The following is a 21,327-nucleotide window of genomic DNA, read 5'->3' on the forward strand; positions in this document are numbered from 1 at the left end:
ACCAATGCCCTGTACAGTTGTAGTAAGATGTCCCTATTTTTATACTCCACTCTGTTTGCCTTCCCAATTACTTGCCATATCTCCATGCTAACTTTTGTGATTCATGTCCAAGGATGTTCAAGTATCCTGCAGTGTCTTATTGAGTGCCTTTTGAACATCCAAATATATTAAAATTCCTGAAATCCCAGGAAACCCTGTGGTTCAGTGGTAACATCTCTGATGTTGGATCAGAATCTCCAAGTTCGAGCCCAACACCAGAACATGTTGACCATAGAAAGAGCATGCCATGCAGTTCAACGGGCTGATAATCGGCTCAGGAATCCTTCCACCACTTGCCCCTACTATTCCCCAAAGTGTAAAACTAAATGTGTGGAGTTACACTAAAACAATTTGATACCACTTTTTCAACCCTGCTTCTTCCATCTGCAGAGAACTTTAATAATTTTGTCAAATGTGATTTTCCTTTCACAAAACCATATGGAGCCTGCTTGATTATATTTTGATTTTCTTATTGTCCCACTACTACCTGTTTAGTAATGAATTCCATCATTTTCCCAGTGACAGATGTTAGGATAACTAGTCTGTCATCTTTTCTTTGCTGTTTCCCTTCATTTTAAATAGTGTGACATTGGAAAACTACAAATCAGCTTGAACCTTTCCCGAATCTTGGGAGTTTTGGAAGATTATGACCAACGCATCCACAATTTTTCCAGCTACTTCTTTTAAGACCCCGAAAGTAGGCCATCAGGTCTAGGGAACTTGGCAACCTTTAGTGAATTAGTTTTTGTGGTATTTTTTCTTTAATAATAGTTTTAAGTTCCTCCTTCCCTTTACCCCCTGCATTTTTACTATTCTTGAGATGCTTAGATATCTTCTTCTATAGAGACAAATGCAGAATATTTGTTCAAATTCTCTGCCATTTCATTGTTTCTTATTATTAACTCTCCGACCTAATCCTTAAAGGGACCAACACTCATTTTAGCTACTCTTTCCTTTTTATCAACTTTAGAAGCTTTCATGTCTGTTTTCCTTGCCAAGGTTGTTTCTTGTGAGGTTTCTCTCATATTTCAATTTCTCCTTCCTCTTATTTTTAATGTTCCTCTGCTGATTTCTAAAATGTTCCCAATTTTCTGGCATATCATTAGTCTTTTATCATTAATCTATTATACAGCTTCTATTTCAATTTGACACAATTGTCATCTTTCTTAATACCCGTGGATGGTTCATCCTTTTCATGGAGTCTTTCTCAATGGAATATATCTTTATTAAGAGTTATGAAATATCTCCTCAAATGTCTGTCACTAGTTCCCTTTCAACTTACCTTTTAACATATTTTCCCAGTCCATTTTAGCCGACTGTCTTTATATTGTTGTAATTGTGATTATTTGAGTTCATCACACTATGGGGGCGATTCTCCCAGCCTGCTGTGCTGCTCTAGGTTGGGGGCGGCCCTCCCAGCCCGCTGCACTGCTCCAAGTCAGCGATATCCGGGAAGCCAGCAGTGCGGAGCTGCTGCTCATGTGCCAATCTCTGCTATGACAAATGGACTCATGCACAGTGGCCCACTCAGTGCTATGCTGCCAACCTCTCCACTCACTGATTTTCAGCGTGAATCCCTCTGAGGCACTCTGCAGTGTTCAGAGTGTGAGTGATACATTTTGAAAGTACTGCTGAAAAAAAAAGCAGTGGGAGTTATTCCTGTTTTTACACAAATTTAGCACTTAGAATTTTTTTGGCAAAATCCCGGCCTATGTTTTTCACCTTGAAACTGAATGTGAACTTCTATCATGTTATAATCACCTTGAATAAGAATATACTTCACTATAAATTCATTTAGTAATCCTACGTCATTGCATATTCCCAGGTCTAAAATAGCTTGCTCCCTGGTTGGGCTCAGATGTATTGTTTTCAGAGTCTGTCCTGAATGTGCACTATATGAACTCATCCTCCATGCAATCTTCGCCAACTCATCCAATCCAAATGAATAAATGAAATCCTAGATGGTCCGGTCAGCATATCCTCAATGCTCTAAATAGGATTTTTAAATGCTTTATCTGGTTATCCACCACTTTGGGTGGGTAGCCTTCAACCATTCACATTTAAAACGGCCCAGAAGTGGGAACATACCTGCCAACAGGGATGTTACCTTTGAATGCCAAGTGTCCAGCTTCCCTGCCTTAGGTCCCACTTCAGATGCAGATCTCACATTCTGTGCTTTGTGTTACAGCTGGCATTCAGGAGATACTCATTTGTCTTTAATGAATAGACTTTTTTCATGTGACTGATAGCCTCATACTGCTTTCGATCACATATTCAGTTCCACTTTGGTAAAACAGACTCCTCCTACTGAGTGGAAATGTAAAATCCTTCTGGATGTGACCCTGCCATTCAAAAACCTGGGTGAAGAACCCGGGTGGTAAGCAACAGGAGATAATTGTTCCAACATTTCCAAAGTTGGCATGAGAATCAAAAATGATAACCAAATTAATTGGTCCTGGATGCAAGAACTTAAAACTGTATCCAACCCCCTGTCCTGTATCCCCGAACTCAAATAGAAAATAATTGAAACTGATTGTGGTACGCTTTGATCCGAAGTTGCCATTGGAATTGTTTCTGCAATGCCTTGCCTTTTACATCAGTTGTAACAATATAACTTAAGCCAAGATTGTTCAGTTTCATTGACTTGGTGACTTTTCACAAGTTGGCTCTTCGATTATGCATTTTATAAATTGCAGTTGAGTTAACTGTAAACTCTTTTCGATACTAAATGTTGCACAGTGGAAAATTTTTTTTAATTTTTCCCTTCACTAAACAGATCTGCAGACTCAAAAAGCAGCTGACAATGGGAGCCTACCAGCAGGACTTATTTGCAAGTCAGCCTTTGATCTTCATTTCACCCAAAAGTGAACCACCGATGTCCATGCTCGAGAAGCTGGTGGAGTTGTGTGGGGGAAAGGTGTGCAAAACCTTACGCAAAGCTGGGATTTGTATTGGACACTACAACGGAAAGAGGCCTCCTGGAAGTCAACACTTATCAGAAAGTTGGGTCCTGGGTAAGTGCACAGCCAACTGCAAAACTCCTCCTCTGGCATGTCGATCAGTTAAAAGAACAGGACGTGTTAGACCTAATGGTGGTTCCCCGTTCTTAAAAAATCCACATATTCAGTGAGGATATAAAATTGCAAACTTTTTTATATTTATTCTCTAGATGCGGGCAAGGCTGTACTTATTGTATCTCTGGTTGCTCTGAAAAGACAGTGGCAAGCTTTCTCCTTGAAACTCTTCAATGGTCATGTTCCCCAGAGCAGTGTTGTGTAGAATGCCAGAACTTTGAAATAATGCTGATGAAGAACTAGCAATCAGTGCCTAAGTCAAAAGAGTCCTGTTTGAGAAGAAATATGGAAGTGGTGACATCACGATAATTTGCTGCCCTGACCTTCTTGTCATGGTGAATCAGGGATGGGCTACTGAAGTAACCGTGGCATGGTCTACCCCAACCCCACTTCATCAACAAGTTGCCCTTTAAGCCACACACCATCCTAACTTGGAATTATTTTGCCATTCCTTGACCGTTGCTGGGTCAAAGTCACGGAACTCACGTACCGACACCAAATGGGCTACAGCGGCTTATCAGCTCAAGAGCAATTAGTGATGAGTAATAAATGCTGGTCTTGCCAGCGACACACATCTTGTGAAAGAATAAGATCCTGCAATACATTTTGAAGTGTGTACATATTGTCATATGGTGGATGCCAGTTTTGCAGGAGGAGGTGATTGAGTTCAGTTGTGGGGCATTGATCAAAATAACTGTTTTTTCCCCCTGGATAAGTTTCTTATGTGTTGTTATGATTGCATCATACAGGTGAAAGGTGAGTATTCCATCACACTCCTGACTTGAACCTTGCAGAAGGTGCAGAGCAATTAACAGTTAGACAATGCAGCCTGTTCTTGTTATCATGGTCTGAGTATAAGTGATCTGATTAGACCTCTAGTCAAAGGTAACCCCAAAGATATGGCTTGTTTAGAATTCAGCAGTGGCCAGGCTGTTGAAGATCAGAGTGAAGTGGTTAAGCTTTCTCTTGTTAGAAATGATCACTGCCTGTCTCTTTATTGGCACAATGTTACCAACCTCTTGTAAACCCGTATTTGGTTGCTGCCCATGTCTTGCTGGCATGGGCTTCTTCATTATCAGAAGAATGATGCTGACTACTGTGGAATCATCAGTGAGCAGTCCTGACTGACAACCTGACAGAGGCACAGTCCTCGTTGAAGTAGTTGAAGTTGGAATTATCTGACCAATTTCCAAGAAAATAAACTTGAAATATTAGAAACGCAGTTAACATTAGACATTTTAGAACAGCTTCCTTTCTGCATATTAATATTGGGAGAATCTTACCAGAAAATGGCAGTGTTGTTTCCAGCAAGAAAACCTCTCTCCGGAGAAACACGTTGATTTTCTGTCCAGATCTTACGACACTTTGCCAGAGAAAGTCATGGGAACACGTTTCACATTATCTTGCAGGTGGCAGAGCCTCAACCTCGCGGCAAAGCCCAACTGCACTGAGATTGGGGTGGCATCTTCAAAGCATGCCCTGATCACAACAGGAATAAACCTCTCTCTTTCCCTTCCTCTTCCTCTTGCTCCCTTCCCTCTACCCCCATCACTCCCCAGCCCACCGTGAAGGTCTCAGGGACTCTCCTCCCCACTCTTAATCAAAGTTGGCACTTTTCTCCCCACCCAAGCTCCCCCCCACAGCATCAGCCCCCTCTCCTGAACATCACCCCACGTACCCCTCCCAAATGATAAAATGATGACCATTAGTTACACTGCTCCAAACAGCCAACACCGGCATCTCTTCCATCTGCTCCTGGCCAGCCCATGTTTAAAAAAAAAAGCAATTTCCATCCCCTCCTCCTCCCCCATGAAGTCCTCACGAGGGTCAGTCCTTTGGCGTTGCCAGGTTGGTAGTGCTAGGTTAGCACTGCCTGATTGGCATGGGCTTGGTGCCAATCTGGCAGTGCCAGTCTGTGTCTAGGAGCAGTGCCAGAATACATTGTCAGGCTACTGCCTGACCATGTCCCTCTCCCCCTCCCCCAGGGGCTATGCTCACCTTATCACCCGTGGTGGATCACCAGGACAGGTTCACATCTGGGTGAGCCTGTTGTAAACCAATATCTGATGGGAGGGGAGAGGGTGTATTCATCATATTGAAATTTATTTGAATGCGTGTAAATCAGTTCAAACCCATTCTAGGCATTGACCTGATAACATCACTACTGAGAGAAAATCCAAGATCACGATATCACCAGTGGGATCTGTGACTTGTGGATCTTGAGCCCTGACTAGCATTCGCACGGATAGTGAGCGTGGGCTTAAGACTGCTCCACTGTCTTTAGTTGCATTTATCTGGTCTCTGTGTAGTTGATATCAATTGTGGGGCTGGCAGTCCTCAGTTATACCATGGCTGTGTGTTATTTAAACTCTGAGACAAGGAGAATTGCACTGGCTCGCATGGATGCTTGAAAATCAGCTCTAAAGCCCTTCATTTTTGATGTCAGCAAGAAAGTTACTCCAGTCAAGCCATTAAAAAAGATTCCACAACAAAATTTATAAAGTTGAATAGATGCAGCAGATAGATAGCCTGAATACTTGGAAAACATCAAATGGAAGATGGGAGGTGTACGGTGGAAGTTTATCCACTGCTGCTGGCCTCACTCCTCTTGGCTTCAGTGTGTGCAGGAATTAAGTTGGAATTTAATTCCCAAATTACATGACTGCTTTGCCTTGACAAGCTGTTGAAGTTTCACAGAAAGTTGTTGCATAATTACAGCCTAACGACCTCCAACTTCTATTTTATGCAAAGTACAACAAATGGATTTTATCAGAAGAAATGATTGCATATAAAGCTATAAAGACTGGTTTGTGCTTTTTCTTAAATCTACAGATCTAATCATTGTTGATAGAATTGTGCTGCAGTCCAGAGCACCTACTTCTACCAGCAACCATAAATTTTAAAATCACATGAGCCATAGTTGGCAATAGATTATTAGGAGAAATACAATTGACGAGACAGGTTACAAATTCATTGCGATGAGCAAATGTGTTGCAATGAAGAAATATAAGTCATATCTTGGAGCGGTGCAATTAATGATCATCATTTTATTGTTAATAAATGAGCTCTCATGACCCAGAAATTCAGTTCAAATGGTTAAAAAAACATGGCAAGAACTCTGTCTTTTCCAGTGGTTCTAATTGCATGTACATTCCAAAATGGATTTCCATGGATTCATTAGCCATGTGTCATCCTTTAAAGTAATATTAACTTCCAATTCTCATATTCTGTGTAATGTTGAGATAGCATAAATGTGTTATATCTGGGACTTGGGATTCAAGTACTTCGATGATATTTGAATACTGTGGCTGCCTCTATCATACTTACTAGTTTATATACCATGTAGTACATCTTTTGTGTGTAGTAATTGATATCTGAGATTGAGTCCAAAATTGTAACCCAGCCAAGTCTCAAAATTGTTGCAACACGTTGTCATCCAATATTTGGTTTGACCTTTGAGCTCACTTCTGCTATGTTTTTTTTAAATTATGTTCTGTACTGTGAGGAGCATGGAATTCTGAGTTAGGCCATTCTGATAGTGACAGCCATTTTGGACAGTAGAAAACAGTACATTATCAGCGGGATTTTCCACCACGCCTCTCCAGTTTCAGTGGCATATTTTGCAGTGGTGGAGGCAGCTCTCCTTTGGTCAGCAGTGGGATCTTACCGTCTCACCACTATCAACATCATTTCCTATTGTTCGTACCCTCCTCTGCCAGGGAACCTTCAGTGAGGGGTCACCATCACCATGACCAGCTGGAAAATCCCACCCAATGTTTATGGAATGTGATGATGACATTTGAATTTGGTTACATCTGCATGTCCATTGAGAAATAGTGAATCTATTTAGAGTGGCCAAATTATAAATTAGAGGGGCCAGAGAGGATATATATAATCTATGTATAAATATATATGTATATACTTCCTTTCTCCATTTCTCCTGTCCTGCCCTTCTCTGAACATTTTTCCATTTTCTTGTTTGCTTTTCAAATATTTTTCTTCTTTATTCATGGGTCACCTTCATAGTACTTTTCCTCTTCCTGCTTTCTGCTACTTTTTCCTTTTTCTTGCTTTTTCTATTTTTTTATTTTAATTCTCCTCCCATCCCTTCCTCCTTTCCAAGAAGGAAAATACAAAGTGCTGTGATACATTCATGCAGATGAATGCATGCCAAGCGAGCCAAAAGAGGGGAAAGAATCCAAGGAGAAATTGTCTGGGAAAGAAGCTGAAGGGAAGTCTATAACTGAGAGAGCTAAAAAAAAAGACTGAAGAGAGGTAGCAATCAGAAGTCCAGGAATTAAATGTGGAGGAGGCATTCAGGCAGCTGTGGGATAAGAGAAAGTAATTCACCGAGCTATGCTGGGAAGAATGCTTGGGACTTTATGTTTCACAAGTTGGAATTTTTTTCCCCTGCATCCCACTGTTGCCAAGTATTTTTCTATTTTTTTTAAACTTCCCTCTTATTGAAGCACAGCATTCTGAAGGAATATGCTTCAAGGGCATTGATACCCTTTCCAGTTGGTCGGTCTTCAGCTGTGAGTCCAGACTCAGAGTATTGACAACTATTCAGCCTAAGAGAAATCATAGCCAAAGCCAGTTGTTTTTCCACTGATATCCATGTTCATGCATTGTAACCAAATGTTAAATATGAGTATTTAATACTTCAGCTGATGATGCTGATTTCCCTGATCAGCCCATGTATTATGCCATCATTAGCTTTCCTTTTGGATTGTGATTGAACTTGAAAGGAAACCAACACAAATGATGCAGGTATTTCTGATGTGTCACAATATCAGGTACAATTTGTGGATAATTGCCATAGTAGCTTGCTTAAAAGGAAACATCTTTTAATTAAAGAATCCAGTTCCACCAAGTCCTCAGTCTCGAGATCGAGAGCAATGCTGTTCTTTTCTCATTTTGTTACATTCTAGTTACTAGATGGTTGTGCAATAAAATATAGAAGAAAGAACTGGTTGAGCTTTAGAAATGACGTAATAATGTTGCACCTCCATCACACAAAGAAGAAAAAATGAGTGCTTTGATAATGCCTTCAAAAACCTTAACTTTCATTTCTCATCTCAGTGACTTTATTTGCTTGATAACAAAATGAAACTTAGATAAAAACCAGATTGATCTCCACCTACTGCTATCTGATATTCATTTATAGATGCTCTTAGTCAGCCAGGTAGTACATGGTATAAGAATCAATATTTGACATTTTTGACCTTCATCCCACAGACGAATTTCAGTTTTTCTGCTATTTGTTCAAAGGATGTGAGCATCAGTACTTAGCACTACTGCCTCACAGCACCAGGGATCAGCCATGGCAAATTGCCCCTTAGTATCCAAAGATATGTCGGTTAGGAATTAGTAGGTAAACACATGGGTTACGTGGTTATGGCCTGGTAGGAGAGCTGGTGCAAACTTGATGGGTCAAATGGTCTCCTTCTGTACTGTAGGGATTCTATGATCATTTGCAAAGCCACCATTTATTATCCATCGCCAATCTGTCCTTGAGAAGGTGATGGTGAGCTGTCTTCTTGAACAATGGTATAGATACATCTACTGTGCTGTTTGGAAGGAAGTTCCAGGCTTTTGACCCAGCAACAGTGAAGGAATAGCAAGTGTCTCAAGTCATGATGGTGTTTGACTTAGAGGAGAACTTGCAAGTGGTAGTGTTTCCGTGCACCTGGTTACCTTGTTCTTCTCGACAGTAGTGGTCACAAGTTTGGATGGTGCTGTTGAAGGAGTCTTGGCAAGTTGCTGAAGTGAATCTGTGGATGGTAAACACTGCAGGACCAGAAGATCTACCAAACAACGGCATGCTGCCTTCTGCTGCCAAGAAATATGCCACAGGCAGGCCAGAGAATCTTGCCCATTGGGTCAATGTTATGGACTCCCAGGGCCATCCCTTCCCAACTTTGTATCGCTGTTGGGTTGCCCCTGCTGGGTCTTTCCTGGTTGTGGGGAAGCACATAACCATAGTTGAGAATGAAGGAACCTGCAGTGTTAGCTGAAAGAAATAATTTTGTGAGCATTATTATGTGAGGCTAGTCTGTGGGACAGCTCTCCTAATTTTGGCAAAGTGTCCAGATGCTGGCGAGGAGGACTTCATATGGCCAACTATGCCAAGGTGTGCCTTTGTTGTTTCCATTTCTAGGGCAATGCCAAATGTCGTCTGGTTTTATTCTTGTACAATTTTTGCCATCATGATATATCTCAAAGGCTTGCAAAGCCAATTTAGAGGGAAGCTAAGAATCAATAACATCATTGTGGACCTGGCAGTCACGTGGAGGCCAGACTGTACATAGCAGATTTCCTTCCCTGATGGACATTCATGAACCAGGTGGACTATTTATAACAGTTTGATAGATTCATGGTCACCATTACTGAGACTAACATTTTGCTACAAATGTATTTAATTAATTGAATGGAAATTCCCCAGCTACTGGAGTGAGATTCCTGTTGCCTCTGAATTACTAGTCCAACAATATAACCACAAACCACTATTTCCTGTTGCTTACATTAAAATGATAGAAAATTAAATTGAGCTCACAGTGGTTTTAATCAATTGTAGCAGTCAATTGTGGAGAATGGGGATCCCCAAACTTTATTTGTTGCACATCCCTTTCTAGATCTACCAGATGTCCAATATTCCTACCAGCAAATGAGTTTAATATTTTAACCCTTTTCATACCCAAGCATTGCACAAATGCGCAAATTATAATACACATATAGAATTTGGCAAGGGACCAATGTGACAAATGAGGTTGTTCAGTGGACATTAATTGGCAGCTATTGTTTTGCAGTGATAAGGGATAGCCTGAGTTCAGAGTATCCCAGTGCAGAAGAAAGCCATTTGGCCCATCGCGGCTACACTGACCATCGCCAATCCCACCGAAGTCCTATCCTCATAAGATCATGTATTTACCTTGCTAATCTACCAACACTAAGGGGCAATTTAGCATGATCAGTCCACCTAACCTGCACACCTTTGGATTGTGGAAGGAAATCAAAGCACCCGGAGGAATCCCATGAAGACAAGGTACTATAATCCGAGTCAGAAACTCCAAGGTGTTCTAAGAAGTCAGCATAGGCCGTAAATTTTGTACTTTGAATTTAATACAGGTAAGCATAAGATTTCACTCCAGGTACAAATCAAGTGACTCACTGGGGAGCATTTATCAAACAAAGTTTGTTTAAGAACAGTTGACGTATAATGAGAACATTAGCATAACTTTCACCAATTACAAAAACACAACCATGATATTGTGTAAACCTTAACAGCTAAATATACTGTTCCAAACCAAACAATATACACCCCATTCCAGGCTTAGCATATAAAGCAAGTATGCTCATGTGATGGTGGATTTTGCAGTTTTGCAACACCTCCTGTGAAATAGTCCTTTGAATAAGGAATTGAAATGCTGAGGCTTTCCAGCCCTGGAAATTTCAACATCCCTCAAGAGACAAGGACAGTACTTGCCTCCAGTTTCTAGCTTGCCAGCCATTGACAGAAGAATTTCCACCACCAGGAAGAGAGACAAAAATACTGCTTTTAGCCTGCAGTCCAAACAACTTCTGCCAAAATGAAAGTGAAACCTTTAGATTTTTCTTATGGAAAAAAAACTGTCCAAGGACACCTGACCTGTCAATCATTTTTCAACCAACAATTCCAAAAGGGTCATAAAACTCCAGGACACTTCATAAGGCCCAGATTAAAAATAAACAAGATGCCCATAACATTGCTTCAGCAACAATTAATGGAGATTGGGTCAGACAACATGAAATCAGAACAAAAATAACCAGGCCTGCTTAAAATAACTGTAGACAATGTGATTAAAATACATTTCTTAGAGGCACAGAGGAGAGAACATCATGGAGAGAACACGCAAACTCCAAACAGTCACCTGAGGCCAGAATTGAACCTGTGTCCCTGACACACTGCTAGCCACCAGGTTTTTTACATAAAGGCACTGATAGCATTCTGATTGTAATCCAGTGAGTGATGAAAATTCACTTTCACACGTGTAAGTTGAAGCAAATGGTACCAAAACCCAAAGAAACCTGTCTGAGAATTTAAGGAATTTGTTCATGCTTGGATTCAGCCAGCTGCTCTTTATTGGAACTCAGTGTTGAGTCCATCATCAGTTGAGATCTCCAGGAAGTTCTCTTGTTCTTTTGTTGACAAATCTTGCAGAAAACCCAACTCTTTTATTTCTCCTTTGAGAGGAAGTACATACGCAATTGCCTCATCAATTCAGTGAGAAACTGCTTGATGTTGACTTTAAAGCAATCCAGCCACTGTCATTCATTCATTGAAAAGAATTCATGCCTGTTTGGAAGAATTTCACTGCCGTTAAGTGTTTTTTTAAATCATTAACTCAGTGTTGTCCTTGACATTGAAGATGATTACACCCAGACCTTAGAATCAGTTAGATGAGAAAAGATATCTGGTAAGTGGAACAGTAGCGACAGTCGAGCTGTGTCACGCAGACAGTGAATGTGTAGAAATGAGTGGTCAATCATAACTTGACTCCAGAATGCAGTTTGAAGAAATGTGCCAAGACTTTGCTGCTGTGTGACAGCCATTGAACCTCCTTGTGGAGCAACATAGACTTAAATGTAAACAATCCATCTCATTACATGAAGTGGAAATATTATAGAATTCAAGGGTCAGGCTTTTATAAAGTTTACATTCTTCACAGCATTGTCCAGCAACCACCTCGCCCCTCCTCATCTGTCCAGATTGGTAGACATGCTTTCAACAGTGGGTTTTTTCCAATATACACTGTCATGTACCTGCATCATTTGGGGATCGACTGCTCTGATACATGTGACTGTTCCACTGTACCTATCAGCTGGTGAAATTTAACTTCAATTAATTAATAAATTCAATTAATTTAAAAAATCTAGAATTGAAAGCCAGTCTCAGTAGTGATGACCATGAAACTATCATCAATTATTGCAAAAACCCATCTGGCTCACTAATGTTCATGGTGTGTTCACAAACACGGAGTCCCTGTCTGTGAACACGACTCCCACTCACCTGATGAAGGAGCAGTGCTCCGAAAGCTTGTGGCTTGTGCTACCAAATAATCCTGTTGGATTTTAACCTGGTGTTGTGAGACTTCTTACTCACTGATGTTCTTCAGGGAAAGAAATATGCCATCTTATCTGAACTGGCCAACATGTGACTGCAGACCCATGGCAATATGATTGACTCCTAACTGCCCTCAGCTTGGCAAGTTGCACAGTTCAGGAGCAAGTAGTAATGGACAAGAAATCTTTGTCTTGCCAGCAACACCCACATCCCATGAACAAATTTTAAAAACAGCAACTGGAAAATCTCCTCAGCTTTTTTTTGGTAAGGGGTGGCTGGGAAAAGAAAATGGTCTGCTATGCTGCATGATTGTAAATGAATCATAGTAAGCCAGATGGTGAGCCAAGACTGCCACATCTGTGGATTTGTATATTAGAGCCAAGTGGCACACAGTTCACTAATTGAGTTAGGACATCATTGACCATCTCATTAATTCAATGTGACACTGTTTTTTGATATTGGCACTAACTGGATTAATTGTTGGGCTTCTGTCCAAACATAGTGCTTATTATGTCTGTAGGATCCTGACTTTGCAACTCTATAACTCACTAAATATGAGGGTTCAAGGACCTTAATGTTCTGATCAGCAGGAGCAGATTGCAGAGTTGTCTTGCTTGCCTTTACCTACGCCTGCAGTTACTTGAAAAATTTTGTTGGCTTGTCTTTGGATCCATGTTTTGTTTCCAAGGAGAAGAAATAGTTTTAGCTTGCTATTCAGTAGAGCTTCACCATATAACATACACTTTGGCTCAGGATCTGAGAGCCATAGAACCGTTGAATCCCTACAGTGCAAAAAGAGGCCATTCAGCCCATTGAGTGTGTACTGACTCTCCAAAACAGCATCCTATCTAGGCCCTCCCCTCCGTCCTATCCTTGTAACCCCATGCATTTACCATGGTCAATCCACCTAACCTGTACATCTTTGGATCATGGGAGGAAATCGGAGTACCAGGAGGAAACCCACAGAGACACGGGGAGAACGTGCAAAATCCACACAGTGATCCAAAGCTGGAATTGAACCTGGGTTCCCGGGCTTGGTAAAACAGCAGTGCTAACAGTTGTGCCACCATGCCACTCTGAGTTCATCAAGTCCCATTCAAATAAATCCATGTTTACTTCCGTCTGATATAGATCTTGTTGTGCCCGATATCAACGTTTTGTTTCACAGGGTTCGATTCTGAATCGTCATTATTGCACCAGCAGTTTCAAACAGTGCACTTCTCATTACTGATTACTTATGTGTTCTTCTTAACAGACTCTGTCTTTAGCCATCTGTTTATTTTTCATAGTTACATCCCAATATATATAATTACAGTGCGACACATACAACAGAATAAGAAATGTGATTTAGTTCTGACCTCAATTAGAAAGCACTGTTGCTGAGCAACTCAAACCATACTCGTGTGCAGTGATTGGAGCTGAAAACTTGGTACAAAATTGTCTGTGTATCTGCGTTCCCACTGGCCTATTTTGAAATAAATTTATTTCTTTATAAAGCAAATCCCCACAGACTTGTCTCACATCCCCCAGAAGTACACACATTACAATTTGGGAATCCCTAAACTGAATGAACCAGTTGGTGAAATAATGCTTCTCACGAAGTGTAGCAATAGCAATTCTTTTTGCTATTCCAGTGAAAGTCCATGCCCATTCCGTTCAGATATCTGATTCACTGCGAACAGCAGGGCACGGTAACCAAGCTGATGGACAGCGCAAATGGCCCATCTCCTGACCTCAGGTTCGGAGAGGATCAGGTGTCATGCCTCTAGCTTTCAGTGCAGCCAACCAGTAATGATCACAGAGTGGTGATGTCATTGGATTAGTAATCCAGAGGTCTGGATTATGCTCCCATCAAAAATCACCACTGAGGAATTTAAATACAATCAGTAATAAATCTGTGAGAAAAAGCGAACCCATACGACTATTGGATTATCATAAAAAAGCTCTCTGATTCAAAATGAATGGTGGTGGCATGTATTATAGAGGAGATAAAGCACCATAACAGGCCATTTGGCATAGACAATCCATGCTGGTGTTTGTATTGACACATCTAAATCTACCATGTGGCAACCTGTTTCTTTTTCCCTTATAGACTGTTTAGATTACCCTTAAATTCATCTGTACTATTCACTTCAACCATTCCCTGTGGTAATGAGTTCCACATTCTTGCCACTATTTTAGTGAAGTTTCTTCTGAATTCCTGATTGAAGTTGTTGATGACTGTCTTATTTGACGGTGTCCAGTTGCGTTCTTCCCCACAAGAGGTAATAATCTCTCTGCATCCAATCTATCAAAATCTTTCATAATTTTAAAGACTTGTTGGATCGCCCCTCAGCCTTCTTTCTTAAAGAGAGGAGAATTCCAGCCTGTTGATCCTTTGTTGATACGTATACCCAGGCATTCCTCATATTAATTTCTGCATTCTATCCAGTGATTCTATATCCTTTTTTGATGATAAGAACTACATGCTGTATTCTATATGTGGTCTAATCAAGGTTCAATACAGATAAAAAGAATTTCCCAACTTTTCAGTTCTATCTCTCTAGAAATAGAGCCTCATGCTTGTTTTTTGAGCGATCTTACTAATCAGTGGCACAACCTTCAACTGATTGGAATATTTTTACTTCAAAATCCTTTTATTCCTTTACTTCACCTAGACTTGCATCTTCCTTACTTGCTGTAAGTGACCTCTCTTTGTTCCTAGCGAAATAGACTATCTCTCATTCATCTGTGTTGCATTTCGTTTGCCAGTTATGTGCTGATTTTGGAATTTTATTCATGTCCTTGTATAATTTGTTGGAATCTTCCTCTGTCTCCCCACCCTCCCCCCAACCCCCACCCCCTATGACTGTCTCCCCCACCCCCCCCCCCCAACATCCACCCCATATTGACCATCTCCCCCCCACCCCACCCCGGCAAGTTGGTGGGATCTACAAATTTAGAATTAATGGGACGTATTTTGCATTCCTGTTTTCAGTGGGCAGGATCGGCAGTGGGAACGGACAATCCCATGGGAGTCTGAAAATGGTTTTATACTACCTCCATCTTCTCACAATGATATAATGGGTCGGGATCTCCATATAAATACATTTAAACATCATTAGCAAACATTTATGCCTGATAGTTCAATTGTCCATTCTCATCAGCCTGAGGGATGAATCATGAGAGGTCCCTCATGGCATGCACCTGGCAGGCAGTGTCTGCCAGAGGCGCACAGGTGAGCACAGCCCCCAGCACAGGGGAAGGGGAGCTGGGGGGGAGATCGTCATGCCTGAGGAGTACCTGGGCAGTGCCAGGGGGATGATATGTGGATAGGTGTTCTGGGTGGGGTTGCAATGCCATGTGTGGGGCATTCAATGGGGGCAGTTCCAGAGTGGAGAGGTTGAGTCTGAGTACCGTGGTGGTAGGAAGTTTCTGTTTTCATTTTTTTAAAATGGGTGCCCTTTTAAAGATCTATTAAAACTCTAAGTTCAGAGCCTGCCCACCAGCGTGATGTCATGTGACCCACCCCTTCACTTTTTTTGACGAAGTGGCTAAAATTATACCAGAGGAGGCCGTCCGTGGGGCTGGTGGCTTCTGCCCCATTTTTACCACCCACCATGAAGCAGAAAAATGACAAAATCAGGCTCATTGCTTCTGATTGCAAAGTCCAAGCAGTTAACGTACATTGTAAGCAGCAGTTATCCCAGTGAGGATTCTAGTGCTTCACTTCCCAACATCTGCTGCTCTGAATAACTACAATTTATTTCACTTTCTGTCCTGAAATCAACAGGGAACTGCCACTTGTCCCAGGATTTCACATTCTCAGACTTTGTCTATTTTGGGATAACTTATTGAAGGTCTTTTGAAAATCCAGATAATTTACATTTGTTGCATTGTGTTATCTGCTGCTCAAAAAATTGAATAAGTTTGACCAAGCAAGATTTTCCCTTTTCAGTCTATGTTGTCTGTTCATCATTATATTTTTCTTCCCAATATGTTCTTCTATTCCCTGTTGCAGTAAAAATTCTATTGTTCTACCCATCATGGAAAAGTTGACAGGTCCATAATTCCCTGGACATGTTTCCCCTTCTTAAATATAGGAACTATAACAGCTATCCTCCAGCATTCTAACACTGTACCATTTCCTATCAAATTATTAAATGTGTAATAATACCCTGCCAGCTCTTCCCTAGACTCATTTGAAATGCGTAGATACAGTCTTTCCATCCAATACTTTATCCTCTGAGTTTTAGTCAATTTAATTCATAACCTTTTTAATTTTAAATACATTCTTTTCATTTATCATCATTCAATGTCACATCCACTTGCTATATCTCACTGGTAAACACGAAAGCAAAACAATCATTTAATATTTCTGCATTTTCTTGACACAGTGAGTGGTTAGCATCTGGATTGCACTGCCTGCAAGGTTAGTGGAGGCACATTTAATTAAAACTTTCAGAAATGAATTGGAGAAGTTCCTGAAGATTAAAAAACATTGCCAGGCTGCAGGGAAAGAGTGGGACTGACTGAAATGCAAAGAGACAATGCAGGCTCAAAAGGTTGGCCTCCTTTTGAGCTATAACCATTCTATGATTCTTTCTCTGATTCTATGATTCCTAACTACCCTCTGAGATGGCCCAATAAGCCATTCAATTTTCAAGAGAAGAACTCATCACCACCTTCCCAAGGAAATTAGGATGGGTTTCACCAATGATGCCCACATCCCATACAAAAAACACATGAGAACAATATGCAAGGGAAACAAATTCCACAACAAAATGTGCTCTCCTTCAGGGAATGATCTTTAAGTTCAATAAAATTACTGGTCAGAATTGTAAGTTTTAGCACATTAACCCAATTTTGTGAGGTGTGTTATATTTTATGTTCTATGAAGTGTGCTTCAAAATTAACTGGAACTCACTATAAATAGTTACTCTGTTTGTTTACAATTTGTGAAATAAACTTGTCCGTCAGTGTATATTTTACCTCATCACAGCAAGAAATTGGAGAGAGTGACGATAGGTGGGAGATTACAGTATCCAGCTCAGGTAACAAAGGGTTTTTTCTATAAGTCATCGTCTCATAACATTAGATATTGAATGGTAATGTAAACTGCTGATTAAGGGATACAGAATGACCTTACAGGTGACACCACCAAAACTAAACAGGAGACGATGTCTAATTCAGGTTTGCAATATGTAATAAAGTAATTATCCAACATCACAAAACTGTAGAATGTATATTACTTTATGCACATTATTACATATTTTGTTATTCATTCAAAAGATTTGGGCTCTGCTGCCTCAGTCAGCATTTATTGCCCATTCCTTATTGCCCTTGAGAAAGTGATAATGCCTTCTTGAACCGCTACAGTCCATGTGATGTAAATACACCCACAGTGCTGTTAAGGAGGGAGGTCCAGAATTTTGACCCAGTGACAGTCAAAGTTGCATGCACTTCAGTTCACTTGCCCTTACTTTACATGTATATCACTTCAGTCATACCGGCAGTTGAGAATCAGTGGAATGTGGCAACCCTGCAGGTGGACGATGGTCAACAAAATGCGTCACTCTCAAAACCCTGATGGGCCATATGTGACCCCTGAGCTGCAGGTTGCCCAAAAGTGTTTTAGATGGTCATGCATGCAGGCTTGGAAGGTGCTGTCTGAAGAGCCTTGGTGAGTTTCATCTTGTAGATGGTACATACTGCTGCTACTGTGCAGATGGAGATGTTAAATGCTTTGGAACAGATGCCAATCAAGCGGGTTGCTTTGTCCTGAATGGTGTTAAGCTTCTTTAGTGTTATTGGAGCTGCATTCATTCAGGCAAGTGAAGAGTTTTCCAACATTCTGCTGACTTGTGCCTTGTAGATTGTGGTTAGGCTTTGGGGAGTCAGGAGGTGAGTTACTCACCACAGTACCTAGCCTTTGACCTACTCTTGCACCCACAGATTTTTTGATATGGCTTGTCCAGTTGAACTTCTGATCAATAGTAACTACGTCCGGTGTTGATTGTGGGTTTTTCAGTGAAGATAATGTCATTGAATGTGATGGGGCGATACTTAGATTCTCTCTTATTGGTAATTGTCATTGCCTGACACTTATGTGACACACATGTTACTTGCCAGGCCAGGTCTGGATATGGTATTTGGACACTGATTGCTTCAATATCTGATGAACCATGAATGGTGCAACCTAAAATGAACATCCCCACTTCTGACCTTATGATGAAAGGAAGGTCATTGATGAAGCAGCTGAAAATGGTTGGAGAACTCCCGGAGCTGAGATGGCTGACCTCCAGCAACCTTCCTTTGTGCTTCATTTGACTCCAACAGTGAAGAATTTTCTCCAGGCATCTTAAAAGATGTATATATTTTTTATCTATTGGCATTGCTGGCTTGCTGGGCCATTTCAAAGAGTGGTGGATCTGGGGTTAACATGTCAGGACACCAGATTTCCTTCCCTAAAAGGCATTAAAGGGCAGAATGGTGGCACAGTGGTTAGCATGCAGCCTCATAGCACCAAGGACCCAGGTTCAATTCCCGACTTGGGTCACGCTCCATGTGGAGTTTGCATGTTCTCCCCTTGTCTGTGTGGGCTTCCTTCAGGTGCTCCGGTTTCCCCCCACAGTCCGAAAGACATGCTGGTTAGGTGGATTGGCCTTGGTAAATTTTCCCTCAGTGGACCTGAACAGATGCCGGAGAGTGGAGACAAGGGGATTTTCACAGTAACTTCATTGCAGTGTTAATGTAAGTTTACTTGTGACACTAATGAATGAAGTAAAACTTCAATGAATCAGATGGGCTTTTACAATAATTGACAATGGTCTTTATTCATTCCAAATTTTTATTGATTTCAAATTTCAGCATCTATCATGGTGGGATTTGAACCTGGTCCTCAGATTTTTAGTCCAGTTCTAGTGACAATACTACTGCCTCCCCATGTAAATCAAATAAGCCTGCCCTGTCTTTCATCTTTTATACAAAGCCAGTCATCTCCTATGTGACATTTACAAAAAACAGAATGCATGTAAGTGATGTCTTCTATGGGACCTGTCTTGTTGCCATTCTGGGAAGCAATCTTTTTTATTCATTATTATGCAGACTCATCAGAATTTTCACAAGCATATCAGTACGCTGAAAAGGCTACACAGATGGAAGGCTAACTTCCTACATTTTTGCTCGAATTAAATTTCTCAGAAAAATGGGTACATTTTGCAACACATAAACCAAAGTAATATGGGGCATGCATCTATCATGAGAAATTGGGCCTGATACAATTCCTTCAAGATTGATGTTGCAATTAAAAAGTAGATGACAGCACAGTTTATGGAGAGCAGTTTTGTGACTGCCCAAAATGTTATGAGAATTTGAAGTCCCCCTTGACCCATCCACCCACTTATAAAGTTTTTTTTGTTGTTTTCAATTTTAGAAAAATGTTTTTTTGGACAAAATCCCTACTTTGCATCTGCCTTACAAGTCAGCTACAATGACCCAAGCCACTGAGTGCATTTAGCATAGCGAGCTCCCAATGAACAATTTTGCATTTCTTGCTCAATCTAAAAATACAAATGTAATCTCAGCCAAAACATGGAAAGCAATTTGTGTTTCAATGGGGGAAATTTTAATGATTAACTTAAAAGCAGACTTTAAATTTATAGCATTGTAGAATTTCATCACAAAGACAAAGATCCATCGTGCCTGTGGTGAATCTCTGAAAGTGTGATCTATTTAGTTAAATTCCCCTTACCTTTTCCCATCTCTTTTTGAATTGTTATGTTCAAATATTTATATATTCCTCCTTTTAAAAGCTATTGAAGGTTTTGTTTCCACCATCGTTTCTGCTAAGGCACTCCGTGTCTCTGGAAAAAAAAAGAATGTTCCAAGCCTCTTGTTTTACTGGTGACCTTAAATTTATGCCCTCTTTTTAGTAAATTATCAGCCAATGAAAATAAGGTTTGCCTTATCTAAAGCCCTCATAATTTCAAACACTCCTATTACACCTCCTCTTAACTTTCCATGCTCAGATAAGAGAATCCAAGATTTACTCTCAACTGCAACAACTTGCATTTGTTTCATGCCTTCAATGTCCACAAATATCCTGATGTGAAACACGGAGGCACGCTCAGGCTAAATGCCTGTTCAGCCAGCGATGGAATTATCAGAGCGAGTGACCAAATACTTCATGAACATGGGTTTTAAGCAGACTTTAAGAGGAGGATAAGGAGCACAGATGGAAGAGTTTGGGGGCAGAATTCCAGAAAGAAAGGTGAGATATCATCACATCGTAAAACCATAAAATTTTCACAGAAAGCTGGCACATCAACTCTCTGAAAGAGCATCATAACTAGGCCCACCCTTCCAATTTATCCTCTTAATCTCTCACATTTACCATGGCTAATCCACCTAATCTGCGTATCTTTGGACACTAAGGGGCAATTTAGCATGGACAATCAGTTAGCCTGCATTTCTTTGGACTGTGGGAGGAAACCAGATCACCCAAAGGAAATCCATGGAGACATGCAGAGAATGTGCAAACTTCACACAGTCACTCAAGGCCAGAGTTGATCCCAGGCCCCTGGCAGCAGTGCCAACAATTGTGCCACCGTGCAGGTGGATGAGGGCAGCTAAAAGCATAGCTACAAATAATGTGGAGAAATGAAGTTGGGCACAAGAGGCACTTGTCAAATGAATTGGGAGCACTGGAGAGCTTCCAGGGGTAGAGGTGGTTACAGAATAGGAGTGAGACCACTGAAGGGATTTAAACATGAGTGTGATATGTTAACTTAGAGTCAATGGGGGCTGAGAGCCAGTATATTTAAGAAGGGGCCAAAAGCGATGGGAGAGAGAAGCAGCGTGGCACAGTGGTTAGCACTGTTGCCTCACAGCACCAAAGACCCAGTCTGAGTCACTATCTGTGTGGAGTTTGCACATTCTCCCCTTGTTGCATGGGTTTCCTCCAGGTGTTCTGGCTTCCTCCCACAATCCAAAGATGTGCTGATTAAGTGGATTGACCATGCTAAATTGCCCCTTTGTATCAGGGGGATTAGCTAGGTTAAATGCATGGGGTCATGGGGATAGGGCTTAGGTGGGACTGTGGTCAGTGCAGACTCGATGGGCTGAATAGTC

The 21,327-nt window shown here is 41.0% G+C and overlaps 1 protein-coding gene across 1 annotated transcript in view; it reads left to right on the top strand.

The window, feature by feature from the left end:
* The window catches only part of mcph1 (microcephalin 1), a 315,247-nt gene that overhangs the window by 285,902 nt on the left and 8,018 nt on the right, over window positions 1-21,327 (top strand). The window contains exon 14 of the mRNA XM_080193243.1: window positions 2,816-3,053. Within this exon, the coding sequence (XP_080049369.1) occupies window positions 2,816-3,053 (238 nt within the window). The remainder of the gene's footprint in view (window positions 1-2,815; window positions 3,054-21,327) is intronic.

The sequence above is a fragment of the Carcharhinus amblyrhynchos genome, chromosome 7, assembly GCF_965287045.1.
Source record: "Carcharhinus amblyrhynchos chromosome 7, sCarAmb.v2.hapA, whole genome shotgun sequence".
NCBI lineage: Eukaryota > Metazoa > Chordata > Chondrichthyes > Carcharhiniformes > Carcharhinidae > Carcharhinus > Carcharhinus amblyrhynchos.